Source organism: Oreochromis niloticus, linkage group LG14 (genome assembly GCF_001858045.2).
Source record: "Oreochromis niloticus isolate F11D_XX linkage group LG14, O_niloticus_UMD_NMBU, whole genome shotgun sequence".
NCBI classification, from domain to species: Eukaryota; Metazoa; Chordata; class Actinopteri; order Cichliformes; family Cichlidae; genus Oreochromis; species Oreochromis niloticus.
Window position 1 is genome coordinate 26,921,609 of NC_031979.2, and position 17,299 is coordinate 26,938,907.

General features: G+C 40.8%; 2 protein-coding genes and 1 long non-coding RNA gene across 6 annotated transcripts; 1 reads left to right on the top strand and 2 right to left on the bottom strand.

Annotated features, from left to right (window-relative positions):
- On the bottom strand, window positions 1-4,176 carry socs9 (suppressor of cytokine signaling 9). 2 transcript variants are annotated; one of them, XM_003440113.5, is made up of 3 exons: window positions 4,042-4,176; window positions 2,391-2,426; window positions 1-2,272 (listed from the first exon to the last, which is right to left on the bottom strand). In XM_003440113.5, exons 2-3 carry the CDS (start codon window positions 2,391-2,393, stop codon window positions 650-652), a joined length of 1,626 nt encoding a protein of 541 aa, XP_003440161.2. In that variant the 5' UTR covers window positions 2,394-2,426; window positions 4,042-4,176; the 3' UTR covers window positions 1-649. The 2 variants fall into 2 exon arrangements, with proteins under 2 accessions (XP_003440161.2, XP_005474779.1); XM_005474722.4 differs by having other exon boundaries at window positions 1-2,426; window positions 4,042-4,174.
- A 477-nt stretch (window positions 4,177-4,653) lies between these two features.
- samd4b (sterile alpha motif domain containing 4B) lies at window positions 4,654-17,005 on the bottom strand. Of its 3 annotated transcripts, none has more exons than XM_013268494.3 (13): window positions 16,863-17,005; window positions 14,905-15,412; window positions 14,327-14,797; window positions 13,917-14,159; window positions 13,662-13,771; window positions 13,260-13,346; window positions 12,636-12,909; window positions 12,307-12,392; window positions 11,935-12,050; window positions 11,498-11,690; window positions 10,588-10,714; window positions 8,595-8,678; window positions 4,654-7,305 (listed from the first exon to the last, which is right to left on the bottom strand). In XM_013268494.3, the coding sequence occupies exons 2-13, from the start codon at window positions 15,098-15,100 to the stop codon at window positions 7,277-7,279; spliced, it is 2,016 nt and encodes a 671-aa protein (XP_013123948.1). In that variant the 5' UTR covers window positions 15,101-15,412; window positions 16,863-17,005; the 3' UTR covers window positions 4,654-7,276. The 3 variants fall into 3 exon arrangements, with proteins under 3 accessions (XP_013123948.1, XP_025753645.1, XP_013123947.1); XM_025897860.1 differs by lacking the exon at window positions 16,863-17,005 and adding an exon at window positions 16,436-16,758 and having other exon boundaries at window positions 14,905-15,352; XM_013268493.3 differs by lacking the exon at window positions 16,863-17,005 and adding an exon at window positions 16,436-16,758.
- Window positions 11,736-14,554, top strand: LOC112842075 (uncharacterized). Its single transcript, XR_003213693.1, has 2 exons — window positions 11,736-12,032; window positions 14,348-14,554. It is a non-coding gene; the product is annotated as an uncharacterized LOC112842075 (long non-coding RNA).
- Window positions 17,006-17,299: the final 294 nt, after the last annotated feature.

Genomic DNA, 17,299 nt, shown 5'->3' on the forward strand with positions numbered 1-17,299 from the left:
GGATGTTAGTTAGTCTTTAATTGCAGTTAAAAGTAAAAATTAAACTAAAAACTAATGTGAGCACATTATCAAATCCAGTGAGTGACAAGCCTTTGCATTTTTAATAGGACCACGTAGCATATGCACCTAACTGTCATCCCTTATGATCAGCCCTGGGCTATGTAGGAAATGATGATTAATACCACAGACGTGCTGTACTTCAGCACCTCACTTACAAGAAAGAAACCTTGTCAGTGCGTGTTTCACCTTCTCAGCACGTGACTGATGAACAACTTGATTATAATCATCTCCTTTCACTCTAGGACTCTCCCCCCCCACCGTTAGATAATTAAGCTGATTTAGTCACACTTGAAAACACAGATGATATGTGAGGATAGCTGTGAACAACACACATCTAAATAAGTCTGTTTAATTTGAGGATAAAGAACTGAGTGTGCAAGAACAGTGAGATTACATATTGCCTCATCAGTGTTGTTTAGTACAATTTGTTAAGACCTGTACAGCAGGAATATAATAAATAAGTACAGTGTGGTGTAGGTTAATACAGCCAAACGGAGTGAAGAATAAGACTCACTTCTCAGTTCAGTTTAGTGAGACTTGCATTAAAAATGTATTTGGAAGTTTCTCTAAGTCAGTGTTTTGTTGTTTTTCATTCCCACCAGGTATCCATTCTCCGTACACGTACTCTTTGTTTATAGTGGTATTCTTTCAGGTGCTTTTTTAAAGCATTTGGAATGGGAAGCATATTAATGCCATCATAGGTGGTGCAGCTGCTAATGACCGCTCGACAGATGTGCTGCAAGCTGAAGGGCTGTGTGCGGTGGATGGGGTTGGACAGGAGGGGCTCGAAGAACATGCAGGAGTTGGGATCCTTATAATGCTCCAGCAGTCCTGTAACTGTAGGCGCGTGGAAGACACTGGGGTCATGAACATCAAAGCTAAAGTTGTGATTCCACTGTTCAATACGTGCATGTAGTGAGCGGCCATAGCGGCGGAAGCTAACTGAAAAGAGGTAGTCTTCCTGGGCAGAGTCCCGCAGTAGAAAAGTGCCTTCAGGCTTTCCCTCCAGCAATGTCTCTGCCTCGTAACGGTCCATGACTCCCCAATAACATGGGAGGTTTGTGATCTGCAGCAGGTCTGGAACTAAACAGTGAATGTAATCAATCTGAGTGTGAATGCGGTAGCTATCGTGAGATTTGTGATGCTCAGTCTGAGGAAGAATTGCTCTAGAGGTCATGCTGGTCGCAGTTATGTCTGGGTCAACCAAAGCGTCGGAGACGGCGTCGCAGGTGTGAACGGAGGCTGATGCAGAGGCTGAGGCTGCAACTTCATCCAGAGTGTCCAAACAGCTCTGTAAGAGGAGTTGGTGTTGCTGCTGTCTTTGGAGAAGAAGCTGCTGTTGCTGATGGATGGAGGATCTGTCAGTCTCAGCTAAGTCGTTCATACCATGAGCCAGCTTTGGGCCGTGCTTGTAGAGAGGGTTAATTTGGGCTGTAACCTCAAATGTGTGGATCTCTGCATTGGGAGGTGGCTCAACCCCTTGTTCAATGCTGATGCGCCTGCGCTCTCGTAATCGGTCATCCACATCCTCCACTGCAGCTGCCATGGTTGAAGTCGGGGCAGTGCACACTACTGTAGAATCTAGCAGGGGAGGCTGGGTAATGGGGGCCGTGTGTTGTTTAATGAGATACCACTTCTGAGCCAGCTCTGATCCTACAGGGAAAGGGCAGTCATCCAACATCAACTCACTGAGATGGATCTTGCGCCTCGAGGAGCCACAGGCACTTGATGATGAAAGAGCCTGCGGCGGTGGAGCTGGTGCCGCTGCAGTGTGTGTCTTTATTGGGAAACACTGCCCCATTGCATCTTGGATTTTTTGCCTGAGAGTGCGACTGCTGCTCGACCCTCTCCCCTCACCTTCACTAGATGTGGGTAACTCTGCAGCAGAGCCAGTCGCTCCCAGAGTTGGTTTTGCTGTTACTCGTTCCTGTCCTAGTAATGAGGCAGCTACTTCAAAGCCCTGCCACCTCCAACTATCCCTCAGAGGCGAAGGGGAAGATTGGTCCCTGGTCTCCAGTTCACTCAACAGCTCACCATACTCAAAGCCATCACTGACAGGTCGCTCAGCCGCAGCGTCGTGGGAGGAAAGGCCTTTTTTCTTCCCCTTTCCACCTTTCCTTCCACCGCCTGCATCTCGTCTCTCCTCTGACCGGCTCTGTCTCACCTTGGGACGAGCCCCCCTCTCTCGATCTTTTCCTCGGTTCCCTGAGTCCTTTGGTAATGACATGACGGAATATGTGGAGACAGTTTCACCAATTTCCAAGGAACAGCTAATTACAGTTATCTTTTAGCAAATGATTTCCATCCACATCCTGACATATCACTCTCACCATCCAAGTATAGTGGCCATACAGACTTTACAATGCCTGAAAAACAAAAAAGAAAACTGTTCAAAGCTCAGCTTCAACCTTATGGAATATTTATACATAACATAATGTCAAAATTCTGGTGACGCACACTTTGTTGCCAGTTTATTTCAAATGCTCATATAAAACTGATGCAATCCAACACAATAGCACTTCTCAGAATTTCACTGCGTTGAAATCTAAGGTTTATTTTTGTTTAAATTGTTTTAGAAAGGTGTCGACTCTAGAGCCGAGACTGACATTTTCATTGTTGATTAATCTACAGTTCTTTTTTTCTTTTCTTTTTTTTTAACTCAGACTTGAATCTTAGGTACAGAAAAGAGGAGGAAAAACTATACAGGCCAAATTTTGGTTTATGGTATTGTTAGACTGCACAAGAGAGTCTTTTTAACATTAAGAAATCTTGAGTTTCTATGACATCAGATGAGTACACAGAGGTGTGTGTACCTTTACAGAACATAGTGGAGAAAGAGATGCCTGAAGGTAAGCTAGAAATTATTTTGTTATGCAGTTTGTACAGCAACACAAGGCAAAATCCACTGCATTGTTTCCAGTAACAGAGTTGCAGCAATTCTTAAGACTTTGAGTGGTCAACAAGGTGAAAAATATCACACAAACCTAAAGTTATTTAATTATTTATTTTGTTTGTTGCTAACAGCTTCGAGCAAAATTCAATGCGGGTCGCTTTTTTGCTATAAATCCAAAGGCAATAATAATATACTTCTTTCTTTTTTTTTTAATTACAGGGCTTGCGATATTAAGATTGTTTTGACATCTGAAGTGGGGCAGAAAAAGTTCAAGTTTGTTGGCCACGGTTAGCAATGCTTTCCAGGGGCTTTGTGAATGTGCTTCTGTGGCTGTCCAGCTATGTACAGCATAGACAAGATAAATTAAACAAAGGATAACAGATAATTCATTTTATTAATATTAGTGATTATTTCGGATTGTAATTCATGCTTTCATTTTTACACCCAAACATTTAGATATTACATTTTACATGAAGGTTGACTAATGGTAAAACCACCCACTTTCTCTTTCCTGCATTAGGCTTCCTTTTATTTGATTAGGTGTCTTGTAAAGCACTTCCTTGAAAAGCACTCTGTGACACAACTTGTGAAAATGTTTTATGAATAAAGCTTTATACCATTCTTAAACAGCAATAAACTTTTTTTTTAACGTTAGTGTCTCAGCAACTTATAGAAATGTTAAAACTGTGTCAGTTTTAACAAACCTACCAGGGGCAGCAGTATTATCTGGGACTGAGCTCTGTCCTCACAAATCACACCACCCGCTATTATCGAGACACCGGGGACGATCGACTTAAAAGTAAAGATTTACGAACTTTTAACTCTACAGCTGAGCCGACCTCAATCGTCGTTAAAGATGTAAATTTACCAGCCAAATTAAGTACTTAATCATTTACACAGCGTGAAATTTACTAAGCAAGAACTAACAAGCTAACATCGTTAGCCGACAGCTGTTCAGTGTTGATACATGCTAAGATAGCACAGCTAGCCATCCGCTAACTCTACTTTTCTGTGGTAGGAAGGGCTTTGCCTTGCCTACAGATATTTACATCTGGCTTACAGGGCCACAACACACATGTTGAACATACCTAAGAAGTTGCAATGAAGTTCCTAGACCAAACAGACGTTGTTTCTTCTTATTTAAACTAAAGCCGTTACTAACAGCGAGATGACTAGCTCACATTAGCTTGATGAACTGCGAGAACCGCGCAACCCGGAAGTAAAAACTATCTCTGCGGCATCAATACGGCCACTCTTTCAACACAAGAGCATCTTAAAAGCGACTTACGAGTTTCCCGCAGCCTCATTTAGAAACAAAAAATAGACAAACACAGACCACAAGTTAATTTGCAAAAGAACTGAACCTCTTTATTTGGACTGTCAATGATCCGATGGATGTTGCATTTCAGACCATTCACATATGAGTGACAGTAAAAAAGTAGAGTGTAAGCATGTGATGCAAAAAGGTTCATAAAACATTAGAAAAAGTTGGGGGAGAGTTTTAGAATTAAATATAACTGGTACAAGATAGATATATGCAGCTGGTGGGCTACATTAATTCAATAATAAAGCCATGCTGGGACACGAGCATGGTCTCAGGACCACTTGGTAGACGTCTCCATGCAACACAGGCTCTGTACCTCCTTAGTGGGTGCGTGGCATGTTAAAATACACCAGTCTGAAACTAATACATGCACTTCCCAACTAACATCACGGATCTTGGAATGTAAACATGGAGTAAACATATTCCTTGGCCAGTTATTAGTGTTCAGTTTACTCATAATCACATCATGATTATGTGGCTCAGAAAAGCATTGTCACCCCCCTGCTGCATCATCTTTATAAACACACACACACGCACACACACACGCACACACACTCTTGTAGAAATCTGCCGCACTGTACCTCTGTGTCTATTTGAAGTAACAAGTAGGCTGTCCAAAGCAACAGAGGCCATGAGAAGGATAATCTGAGCCATCTGCAACAACATAGTTGGTATACAGGATAGTGAAGAGTTAAAAATAAAAGACAGAAGTCTTAAAGCCAGCATTGCTAACTCACTGAAGTCCTTTGCGGGCATGAGTGTGATGCTTTTAACAAGTCAGATAATCCCAAGAGCCTGCTCTGAAGAAATCTATGACTAGAATGCTTCTCATGACCATTATTAAAACAAAAGCTGAGGATGCTGGAGCGAGAATTTCAGGCACCACATGAACAGTTTATGAGAACATGACAGCTAAACAGTTTAATCACAAGGTCTGAGAAACAATTCTTTCTCACCACCACATGACCAAAAACAAAAAAAAGGAGCCGTTAAGTGCCTCATATAGTTATACCTTTGAAAACAAACAAACAAACAAACAAACAAACAAACAAACAAAAAAAACACTACTGCAACTCATATGGAGTCCACGGATTAGGGGGGGTAGAAGACTCGCTTTTGGGATCTACCCAGCCTGCTCAGGTGTGAGAAGGCTTCAGTTCTTTAATGTGTTAGATTGTGAGACAATGGATTATGCATGACATCACATAACATGAATCTGGCATCATCCCAGAGAGATGTAAACAGTGACATTTAGGCGATATAAACATACAACATTAGTTGCAAGATTTCTGTTCTCCGGTGACACTGGGCACCATCAACCACCATGCCCTCTATCTACAACAGTGTGGTATTAGTGTGGCAAAACATGCGATTATAGAAAATAAGCATAAGTTATCAATATCAAGGGAGAGTAAAAAATACAATTGGAAAAAAAAAAGATATCTGTAAATAACCATCTTTACTAGACAGACCTCCTATTTTTGATGAAATAATAATTTGAATGGTTATCCCTGCCTTATGTTGCAACCAAAAGTGATCCAAAAGTTAAGACCATATTACACGTACATGCACCTCCGGCTCTGCCACATTCACAGACAGAGGCTGTATAAGACAGTTTTTGATTCAACACTGATACCACATGATAATGTTAGGGTTCTGAGACTGAAACACACTGAGACACAAACAGAAAAAAAGATGAACATCGTCAAGCACCTTGAAAAGTATGATTCATCAAATCATCACATTGGCCATTTGAGGAAGAGGGCACTGCGAGGGTGAGGCGCTGTGCTCCATAGCATTTATTATGAGATCAAGCTTCATTTTCCAAAGCCAATCATAAGGGGGCCAGAGGGTTGAGATGGGTTTCATTTAGTTTTCTCGCCCGGCATTAGACTGTAAATTGAAAACACTCTGCGCTCCTTGCTTTTATCAATTCAATATCAAATCAGCTCTCACACAGTACAAACCTCACAGCCCTTACTCACCCCTCTGGGGATTCCTCGGCACAAAATGAGATTCATCATCATTTATGTAGTAGGGCATAAAATAACAGAGACAAATTGCAGCTGGCATAAATTCTTTAAACCGCTGTTCTTTTTTAAAAAATAGTATACCATTTCACTATAAATGTCTTTCTCAAATTGACAGTCACACAACCCTTCTCTTTGGCTTGGTAGAAGTTTAGAGGAGGAGAGTCACTTCTATTTTGACTACATGTTCAAGGGAAAAACAACCAAGACAAAGGATAAACCTGTGGTTCAATTACAAGCTGTTCTTCAAGCCTTTTGGTCATCTCTCTCCTTCCTTTGACACAAAAACATGCTCGTTAGAGACGACAAAAAGAACCAAGGAAAGCTGACCAAGTTTCAACCAACAAAAGCCCCAACTATCACAGGTTAAAGAACAATTACGGTGGCTAGAAAGCATACTGGTGTCTGTATATCAGCACCTGATTACAAGGGGAACCTCAGTAAGTGTGTAATTGAGCCAAATACCATTTAGTGCCTAATATCAAAGTTCATTTATTAAAAGTGCCTTAACTCTGGCTGGAAATCTTCAGAATCTACACATTATATGGTGCAGAGGCTGTTGCTGTCAGTGTGTTTTGGATAGAAAGCCTTGTTCCAAGGCAGAAGGAAAAGAAGAATAACTCATAGGGCGGAACCCTTTATGAAAGCACCAATCTACTGTTTTTCTCTCACAACGGCAAACTGAGCCTCTGCACATCATGCCACAGTCCTGCAGGTGACACGGAGCAGATTGCACAGTTAACCTTTTTTTTTTCTCTGTCCTGCAATATAATAATCATCTGTATTCCATTTTTAATAAACTTAGTTGTATATAATAACGTACAAAAATATTAGAGAACATATACACAGTTTTTTTGTCATTTTGTAGTGACTGCTTTGCCTGGTTTTCTGAAGCATACGTTTATCTTTGTGCTGGGTGATGAGGAACTGAATAGGCCTCAAATGAAGTGTATTTTTCCTTTCTTCTTTTCATATTGTTGAAGTCCGGTCTGTTCCATCTGAGGGGGAGAACGGAGACACGTTAAGGTACATTACATTTATAATCACAATGTGATGAGCATGGCATCGCTGAAGGGATATGTCACTGTCCTGCTGCTAAACTTACTGTTAGATACATATATTAGTCACATTAAGAAAATTAACAACACCAAATCCTATGAAATTTAACTTGGCTTCTGTCTTGCAGTGTCACTGATTTAACACATACTATCCAGTGCTGCTTCTGGCTCTCTACCTGTATGCATCCTTGTTTTAAGATATACAAAGACAAAACAGAACATAACTTTAGCCGCATCAGTTAAAGGAATGAAAATATTATAACATTTTCCAAAATTCATCCATCTCATAAATTATTTACAACCACAATACTGGACAATTATACAGAGATACTGATGTTGAAACACAGGTGCAACCTCCAGAGCTTAAAATTTAAGCCAACATAGAAGTGGCAGTGCAGTTCCTTTAATTGCTACTCGAGTTTCTCTTCCAAATAGAGCACTGCACAGACCCCCATGTTCAAATATCAAACAGAATTAATATCCATAAAACAATCTGTCTTTGATCCCACTCTAAATGGGGTGAATTTTTTTGTAACTCATCCACTTGAATAACTGAGTCAGGGGTGTGGCCACTCTGACAGACAGGTGTCCTGCCACAGGCAGCTGGAGCTGATCAAGTCTGCTAGGCCTCATCCACTACTTTGACTCATTAAACTGTTCACTGTGTCTATGCTGTTGGAGCCTTTTCAATGGATTATCTGACTAATGTTATGGCTTCTTTTGTTTCAATTTTGGTGAGTGAAATTCTAGTATTTTATTAGTCTTACTTGGCACTAATTACCTCAAAGGTGTGTCTGAGTTGCAGCCATACAGTTTATAGATGCAGCATTCTAATCAAGCCTGCTAGCATTAGCTGATAAAGTAAAACTTGACCCTATCAAGCATGTAAGGTAGCTTGTGGCTGAAAAAAAAAATAGTAAAAACTTCTCTGGGTATATCCATTTTTTTACACTGTCTTTCGTTTAAACAGCTCTTTTTCTCCCGTTTAACTAGTTCTTGGGTCAGCAACCTTCAATGTCAAAAGATCTATTTAAGCTCCTCCTGCCAAACAATGGAAGAAAAAAGCTGCACATTAAGAAGAATTACAGGATTACATCTTTTTTTGTTTTATTTTGTTTTTCAAAGCTTGCGGGAGTCACAGTTAAGGAGATCGTGGGCTGTCCACCCCTGCTCTAGCTGAAAACTGTGTACAAGTTTGCCAACCAGTGTCCCAAGTTGCTGACACTTACCCCCTAAGGCATGCTCTGTCATACTGAGGCACAGTGATTCCAGCGTAGGGTTGATCTCCAGGTCAGCACCTGGAACTTGGCATTCTGAGGAAATGAATGAAACTATTAGTCCACAGGAACATTAGGAAATGACATACTGTCACCACACCAAATTTAAAAACAAAAAAAACATTTATATATAAAATCTGCATTAACGCAGATTAATCTGCCTGATTCACTTTTAGATTACATTATTGAAACACAATGTGCTCCATGTGGCTACTGTGTGCAAAAGAATAATCATCACAATGTTGCTAATGCTCAGTTCACCTTGGTGTTGTAATCTAAAATTGAAGTGAGTAATACTAATAAAGGGAGTAGTTCTGTTTTCTAAACAAACAAGACAAGTCATATCTACAGATAGTCAGTCAGGTTCAACCAAATTAAACAGTATTACATTACGAAAACTGGAGGTAACTGGCACAAAAATTTGTATAAATGGTTTAAAAGTCTAAAGTTTAACATCATCTTACTGTATTTTTAAAAGTGTTTAATGAAATGTAATTTATACTTACAAACAGTTTGTTTTTTTTAAATCAAGACTGAGATATAGGTCTGCCTTTGCAATCCTCTTTTCTTTCTTACATCAGTTAGCATTTCACTTACTTAAAAAAAGCAGACTGTGATCACACGTGGGTCACTCAAGAAAAGCTTTAGATGTATTCTGAGGTAAGGTGTAAATTTCAATCGGTTTCAAGAGAATAAAGACATGATCGATAGTACAATACTGGTCTGAGAAGAGAGAGTAAAACGGAGCTTGAAAGTTGAACTTCCACAAAGGCATTTAGGTGTTTGGCTGACAGTGATGTCTAGACAGCTTTATAAGGAATCCTCTGGGATACTCAAAGAAAATATTATGCTACAATAGTTTTGTTTTGCCTCTGTACTGAGGAACAAAACTTCCAAAAGAATAAAAAGGGTTATACCTGAGAGAAAAACAAGGTGTATGATGTATGGATGCAAGGCATGTTGTTACACTAAATGAAGTGTAGGAAGAGCGTGCAACAAAAACAACATGCAATAAGAGAAAAGTCAGAGGCAGATGACTGTAGATGCCACTATATTAAAAATACAGATTTAAGCATTGAATCGCAAACATAACAAGGTCAGCAGTTCAGGAACACTTCTGTTCATAAGCAGTAAGCTGCCTGAAGCGCAGTAAATTAGGAGACATGGTCTGTTGTGCAGGACCAAGCTTTAGTTTGCAATTAAATATTTCCAACATTTATTCAATCGATCATTTAAAAAAATCCAACACAATTTTAAAGCCAGTATTCAGATTTGTACACAGTCAATTAGAAATGCTGTATTTTTCAGGTTTTTGGTTCTTTGTGTTATTAAGAATACAAGAATATGAAACTGCCTGAGTGTAGACACTGAAACTACAACCATACTGAGTTCATGTCTGTGGAACTATACATTTCTGGCTTTCACATACTCCTTTATGGAAATATCCGAAGCTGACTCTGCTAAAACACGACAGATCCATTACAGGTAAATTTGCAATGCTCACGTCTGGCATCTGGCACACAAGACAAGGCAACCAAAAGGTTATGTATACTATACAAGGTGACAGCTTGTTTTCTGCAACATGCTGCTAAGCCGTCTTGTTAGTTTGTCCTTGGCACAGAGGGAGAGACACTCTCCATTCTGGCATCTGACCAATTCATAGCTTTTTTTTTTTTTTTTTTATTTCACAGAGGTTGTGTAGCTTGTTCTACTTGCAAAACTCAGACTGAGACCCAGAGCTTTCAAAGATTCCAATAGCCATTTTCAGTTAGGCATTTAAAAAAAATTACTTTCAGAACATATAGGTAAAGCTAGGTGTTATAAAGTGTAAACAGGAATCCCAAGATGTCAGGAAGGTTGTGTTTACATGTTGGCACAGAATGTGGTACATTAAACAAGCACTATGACAGTTTGTGGGTTAGTGCATATATATATATATATATACCTTGCTGCTGGAACATGAGCATGGTTTGTGGGGAAGTGTGGACAGGGAGCGAGTGGGTCCGCTGCACAGAGCTGCGACTCTGACTTGGCATGCTGTTACTGCCTCCAGGGTTGGCAAACCACAGGCTCTATATATTGAAAAACACAAGTTCTCCTTACACAAACATCACTTATCCAGGAAAACTGGCAAAGTTTCTTAAACCTACAGCTAGGTCCTCAAATAAAAACACTCAAATTATATAAAACTATGAAACCAGTTTTACTGTCAAATGTGTACTGATTAAACCTCTTTTTTGGGGGAGTTTTTTTGCTTTCAGAACAAAGCTGTATTATGACCGTTTTAACGTGCTTCATACTGGCCAATACCTTCACACAAAACTACTGAAGGAGACCAAAATAAAAGAACACTGCTGAAAATAATCTTGCTTTGAAATATACCTTTACATTTAATCATCCTAAAGGTCATATTTTAGCATGTAAAAAAGTCTAAGAACTACTAACTTTGAAGTATGAACAAATTCAAAATCCACAAAAGAAGAGTTGTAATCCCCAAAGAACTCCATAAGTTTTATCAATCAGTAACTACAAAACAAATTGTCCAAGTTCAATTTTAGCTTATGCTCAACAGTACTGGCAATTCTTGTATTTCCTTCTTTTATTCAAATTTACCCTACACAGGGTTCACATTAATTGAACTTTGTTCCATTAATTCTTTCTGGGTCATTTCTACCCCACTTACCTCACTATTTGTCACCAGTGGGGTTTACAGTTTGAGAACAACTGGTTTTAAGTCATTAAATCTTTTAATATTTGACTTTTTTGTAGGCCATCTAATCTGTATAGAAGTTAAAATTAGTAATGCATGTTACAACTTGATGTCATAATATAATTATAACATTTAAAATACTGACTTGTCTACCCTGTCCTGTCAGCGCAGGACTAGTGAGAGTGTGCCGTGGAGAAGCTCCCCCAATACCAGCAGGGAGACACATGCGTCCAGCTGGAAGTCCACGAGGGGTCATCTGGAACTGCCTTTGGCCGCGCCGCCCTACACCTCCACTTACAGAACCTGCTGTGGGGAGGGAGTTGGACCCATAGGTCCAGCTGGAGTAGCAAAACAAACACCAGAGAAACATGCCTTAGAAATTTTAAGGATTGTTGAACTATTACAGCCATTTCATAAGAAATGACAGCAGCAATTTCAATTAGGAAAAGGGGAAACTAATAAGAAGGGAAAGAAAATAAAGCTAACAGATAACAGAGACGAATGCAGAATTACAATAAACTGGTGTGACAGCTCTTCTGCTAAAGAGGAAGATCAAAGGTAAAAGAAGGACAGCACTCTCACCCTTTCTGACGGTACCCAGGCATGTCCAGCATAGCTTTCCGAGGGAACAGGCGGAGCAGTTTGAGGACCTGCTGCTTCCAGGAGACCAGCCTTTTCTTGTGAGTTTCTGTGAAAGCCTGTCAAAACAAGACAACAAAAAGGAGTGAAATAATGAACGAAGTATTAGCAGGATTTCTGGAAATACATTTAGAATCTTTTTTTTTTTTTTAAGAAAGAAAAATGCAAGTTCAAGAAAGAAAAAGGCAAGATTTTTTAAAAATATATTTTTAAAGGCATTATATTTGTGTTTCAAGGTTGTCACAAGTTCCATTTACAACTACATCCACACATATCTGAGCAAACAGAGAAAAAGCCTCATCTTCCGTTTCTTACCTCATGTGCCAGACACTTCTCAATTAGCTGAAGGTAACAGCTGATATTTTCTTCATCTGGCCTTGACACCAGCAACTGGGTGCAAACTGAAGGGGGAAAAAGGCACAGTACCCTTCAGTGTGAGTGACACCTGCTGATCTCTGTTAATAGGGGTCGGTGAAAATGGATTATTTTAAGTATTTTTGTTTTATACAATATCCTGACTTGGGTATGAAATCTAAATTCATAGCTTTTGTAAGAAAGTTGTAAGAGAGATTCCAATAAGGACTTGGCCACCAATCTACTTTCCAACCTTCATCTACTCAGTAAAACCTCTACTGTATTCTTACCTTTACCCATAACACGAGTGAACTGTCCAGCAATGTCACCATCTGAGATGGGTGCACCTGAGGAATCTCCATCACAGGGAGGTGGATTGTTGGATTGGAAGCCCTCTGGGGCCGGCTCTTTATCCGTTCCTGTTTTTGTAGAATCTGAAGGTGAGGTGGTGGTGTCTGAAGCAGGCTGTGCTGCAGTGGGTGGACTGTAGGCTTTAATAGGTGTGATGATAATCTGCTGCAGCTCCTGGAGGGCATTACGTAGGTTTCCCCCTTCCAAAATATCCTGACAAGAGATGACAACGTCACTGTCATATGATAGCTTAAGTTTTACGGGTGCTGTTGTGAGTGGAAAGATTGATTTCCAAGTCGGAAATCCAGATTTAGGCTGTAGCAAAGCAAACATTTGCTCCACTGAAATGTCTTACAGGAAGACACTGAATTCCTACCAGCCCTCCTCCATGTTTCTATGCCAACAAGCAGACTGGGAATTTCCCAATGGAGCTAAATCACATGATTGTCACCAAGTACATACTCAAGTGCAATTTTGATCAGTGCAATTGAAAATTCATCAAGACAAAGCACCACTGCTATTTTGTTTTTAGCTTGAGAAAAATATTATCCAATTTGAATTACCTTTTCTAAAGACTTGAGCACACTCTGCCTCTCTCGCAGTTTTTGGATACTCAAGGCAATCTTATGTCGTGCTCCTTTAGTGACGTTCTAAAAAGGAGAGAGAGAAAATAGCAAGATGGCATGAGAAGCAGGAAAGTCATTTCTTGAGGGAACACTGGGCAATTTATACAGTTACTAAATAACAGACCTAATCACCATCTGTTTCATTAAAGCCAAGGGGCAGAGGCAAAATCGCACCATTTGTATGTGCGACTGGGTCGATATAACTGTAGGGTGCGTTGTTTAATTTCATGCCTCATTGAGAGCTGATGTATCATCAGGTTTGAGGACAATAATGTTCACAATTGATAAGGAGTGTAGAATAATCAAAGCCTGGCGTATGCAAAAAGGAGGCTTAAAAACCTGTGACTCCAGGTGCTGCTCTGTGAGAATCATCATCTCCTCATAGGTCATCTGGGAGAAAAGTGATGCATATTTATGAAGGCGGAGACTCTTCAACCATGCAGGAACATCTAGAACAAAAAGGGGGGGAAAAAAAGTTACAAAAAAAGTCGCATTATATTTTGGCTTAAAATCACCCAGGCTGTTGGCTGTGCATGGCTTTTACCAGAGCTGGGAGTGCTTTTGGCCTGGTTAGGTTAGGTAAAGAACTCTGACCTTTCATGCCACTACCATCCTCCTGGAAGGTGTTGCGAACAGAGCCTTGTTCTTCTGTCTGCTCACTGCCTGAAGAAGCTACGCTGCTCTGGGGTGAAAGGGGTGCGTGATCTGTCGGAATAAAGTTCTGCCGGCCCAATGCGTCGTCCTGGCTAACCCACTCAGACCCACAAGCCTGGGGACTGGAAGAAATAATGGACATGGACTTCTTCTGAGGGCTGGGCTGCATCTGCCCACCAAGGCCTGGCAAGGGAAACATTTCAGATATGAGCAACAACAACAACAAAAAAAAAACTGTTTGTAAAACATAGTCGATATGCTCATGACTGACATCTCGTGCTTTTACTAAACCACTTCTTTTTTATGTTTTCCCAAAAGATGAAAAATGAGAGTTGAACAACAAATATTACCTGTATTATTGCTGTTAATAGGTGAGGACATCCCGCCTGGGAATGACATGTGTCCGTTCTGGCCTGCTGAAGGTGTGCTGGATGAAGGAGACTTGTCGTGCCAAACAAGGCCGGGGTCCAGAGACTCTGCAGAACTGGGCCACTCATCTGAGCCTTGGCGTGGGTGGTAGGGGCTGGATGGAGCACGTGGTGTATACCCACTGGAAAGGTGCTCCTCCAGGTGGTTCAGCCACATGGCGAGAGATGTGCGGTCATCCAGTGTGGTGGCAGGGTGGATGAGGGCATAAGATAGCAGCTGCCTGCTTTCTTCCACAAACAGGCTACTCTCAATAGTGTGACTCAAAACCTTCTGCAGCAGCTTCATGTACTCACATTTGGCCTCACTATTACGTGGTTGCAGCAGAGGCAGATGGGACAACAGCAAGGAGACCACTTTCTCTTTTGGTTCCTGGTGCCATTGGCTGACAATTGCTAACGACAAAAAGATTTTTTTTATTTTTTCATTTTAGAAAAACAATTAACATGGCTCTGTAATTATAAAGTAATTAATAATAAATGACACTTAAGCTCTCAGCTACCTGCATTGTTGGCCTCAGCTTCAAGGATGTGGATGTCAGTGCAGTCTGCCAGCCAGTGTTCAAGGCAGATGTGTAGAAAGCGAGCCTGGGTGCGGGATGCCCTCTTCAGGAGGGACAGCAGCGCCACTGTCTGTTCACACTCATTCCAGCCTTTGAACCAATCTGTGAGGATACCTACCTGGTCTCGGAACATCATGGCGCGTCTCCTTGGTAAGGAGAAAAAGAATGTGCCAACAGGGAGCGGGCTACCGGAAAGGCTGCTCTCTCAGACACAGATGGGTTGAGTCCAGCCCCGCACAGCGGGGTTGTATTTTCAACAGTCCTGGGATTCCCCTCAGACTGGACCGAGGGACCCTCACATGGTTCAGATGCAGGAGAAACTTCAGCGAGGGATGTGGCGTGGATTTTTCACAGGATGTCTTTAGGCTGAAAGTGTCAACTGTAGTGGCTAATCACACAAACAGGACAATATTTTTTTCATTCCGGCATGTTCTGGATCATCTGTGCCCTATTACAAAACAAACACAGAAAGCAAACCACATTGCATACATAAACTAGACATTCGGTGCACTGTCACGTTAATTCTAAAATCATATACAAGGAAAAACTTCTTAAATGTAACATCACTGCAAGGGAGCAGCCAGAAGTATCTTATGTTAAAATAAGGCAGTTGAGTAATCTATTGCCTCAACCTTCCAAACAATGTAACAGTAATGACTCTGTTAGATCATGCCAATGGATCATCAACCACAGGGAGAGGAAAAAATTAACTGACAATGAGGGTCTAATCTTATATCATGATCATTAATCAGAGATTATGGCACAAAGTGCAAATAAAACAGACTACTGCTATATCATATGCATTGTAAAGACCTCTCCCAGTTCTATGCTTCTTAAGTCATAGCATCATGATACAGACGAGCCAGTCACAAAAGGTGTGTCAACACCGTTATCAATAAGAGACTGGGTCAGTAAAACGTAGTGCAAAAGTAGTCTGCTATTCAAAGAACATAAGTGAACAATGCCTCTTTTTTACAGAAACTAATACTGCTTTCTCTTACAGAGAAAATGAATCGCAGACATGTAATCACTAACGAGCAAGGGTAACTTCAGTTACATGTCAAAACTGCTAACTCCCAGCACTACAAACGGTATCACCTGTAACAGTATGAGCTATAATGCTGGTTTTATGAACAAAGCTGGGTGCTCGGCTGAAAGCTCCGGTTCTCACATTGCTGCGAGGGTTTCTTAGACTAAAATAGACGAATATTACACCCGGCAGCTAAGCATTAGACAGCGGTTAGCTGGAGTTAGCTCGGTTGGCCTAGTCTGTGATGAGGGATCGAGATTTGTATTGTTTTTCGTTGACGCTGTTGCTGCCCCTTTTCTCCGCCTCGTACTTCAGTCTTAGCGGTAAAAACGACAATGTTAAAACGCTATTCTGATCGGCCAGAGGTTTTAGCCAGATAGCAAGATTAAGTTACTCAAGTGACGATTTAAACTGAAGAGACTCAAAAGATTTGTTGTTTACCTTTGTCAGTTGTCACTGGTTAGCGGGCTAGGCTAATAGTAATGCATAGCTAGCTCGACGGTAGCGTTAGCTTCTTAGCTAGCAAGTTTTGCTAAAAGATGCAGCAACGTTAGCTTAGCTGAGAAGCGTAGCTTTCGATCCCATGCGTGGTACTCCTTATGGAGGTTCCTGTACAGTGGTGAGCCTCTGTGGCTTTAAGCATACTATATTAAAGAATTTATGTACAAAAATGTTAGTTACAATACAGAAATAAGGAGTGTACGCCTGGAGAAATCTACTTCGATTTTAAGTTGACGTAAGACGTGGGCACAACGTCATACGTCTACACGACGCACGTAATATTAATGTCCGCCCACAATCTCATAAATATGAAGAAGACCCTGGCTGAGGTGGATTATCTATCTGATACATATATAAATTTTCTTACGTTTTCTCTGCGAGGGGAATGCTGCTTATCCCAGAACGTCCTGAACAGGTCTCTAGTCGATCACAGAGAAAGACAACCTCACACCACACTCGCCCACACAGCCCGCTCCCCACATTTGTGTCAGTTATTAAAGACAGAAGAAAAGAAAAGGTACTTTTTAATGGCATAACTTATTAAACTTATTAATTCAACTTAGTTTTATTCTATATTTAGCTTCTGGTCGTTCAAATCCCACTTGCTGTGGCTCTATGTCCCACCAGTGGGGCCAGCACCAGAGTTTAAGAACCATTAAATTAACCTAACGTGCTTGTTCGATGAGCCTTTCTAAGCTCCTGTATTGCCCTAATGTGTGTGGCCGCTGTAATCAGTTTTGTCATCAACATAAATGTCAATACCAAATGTTTCCCAGCAGAACACTGAATATTAACAAAATGACT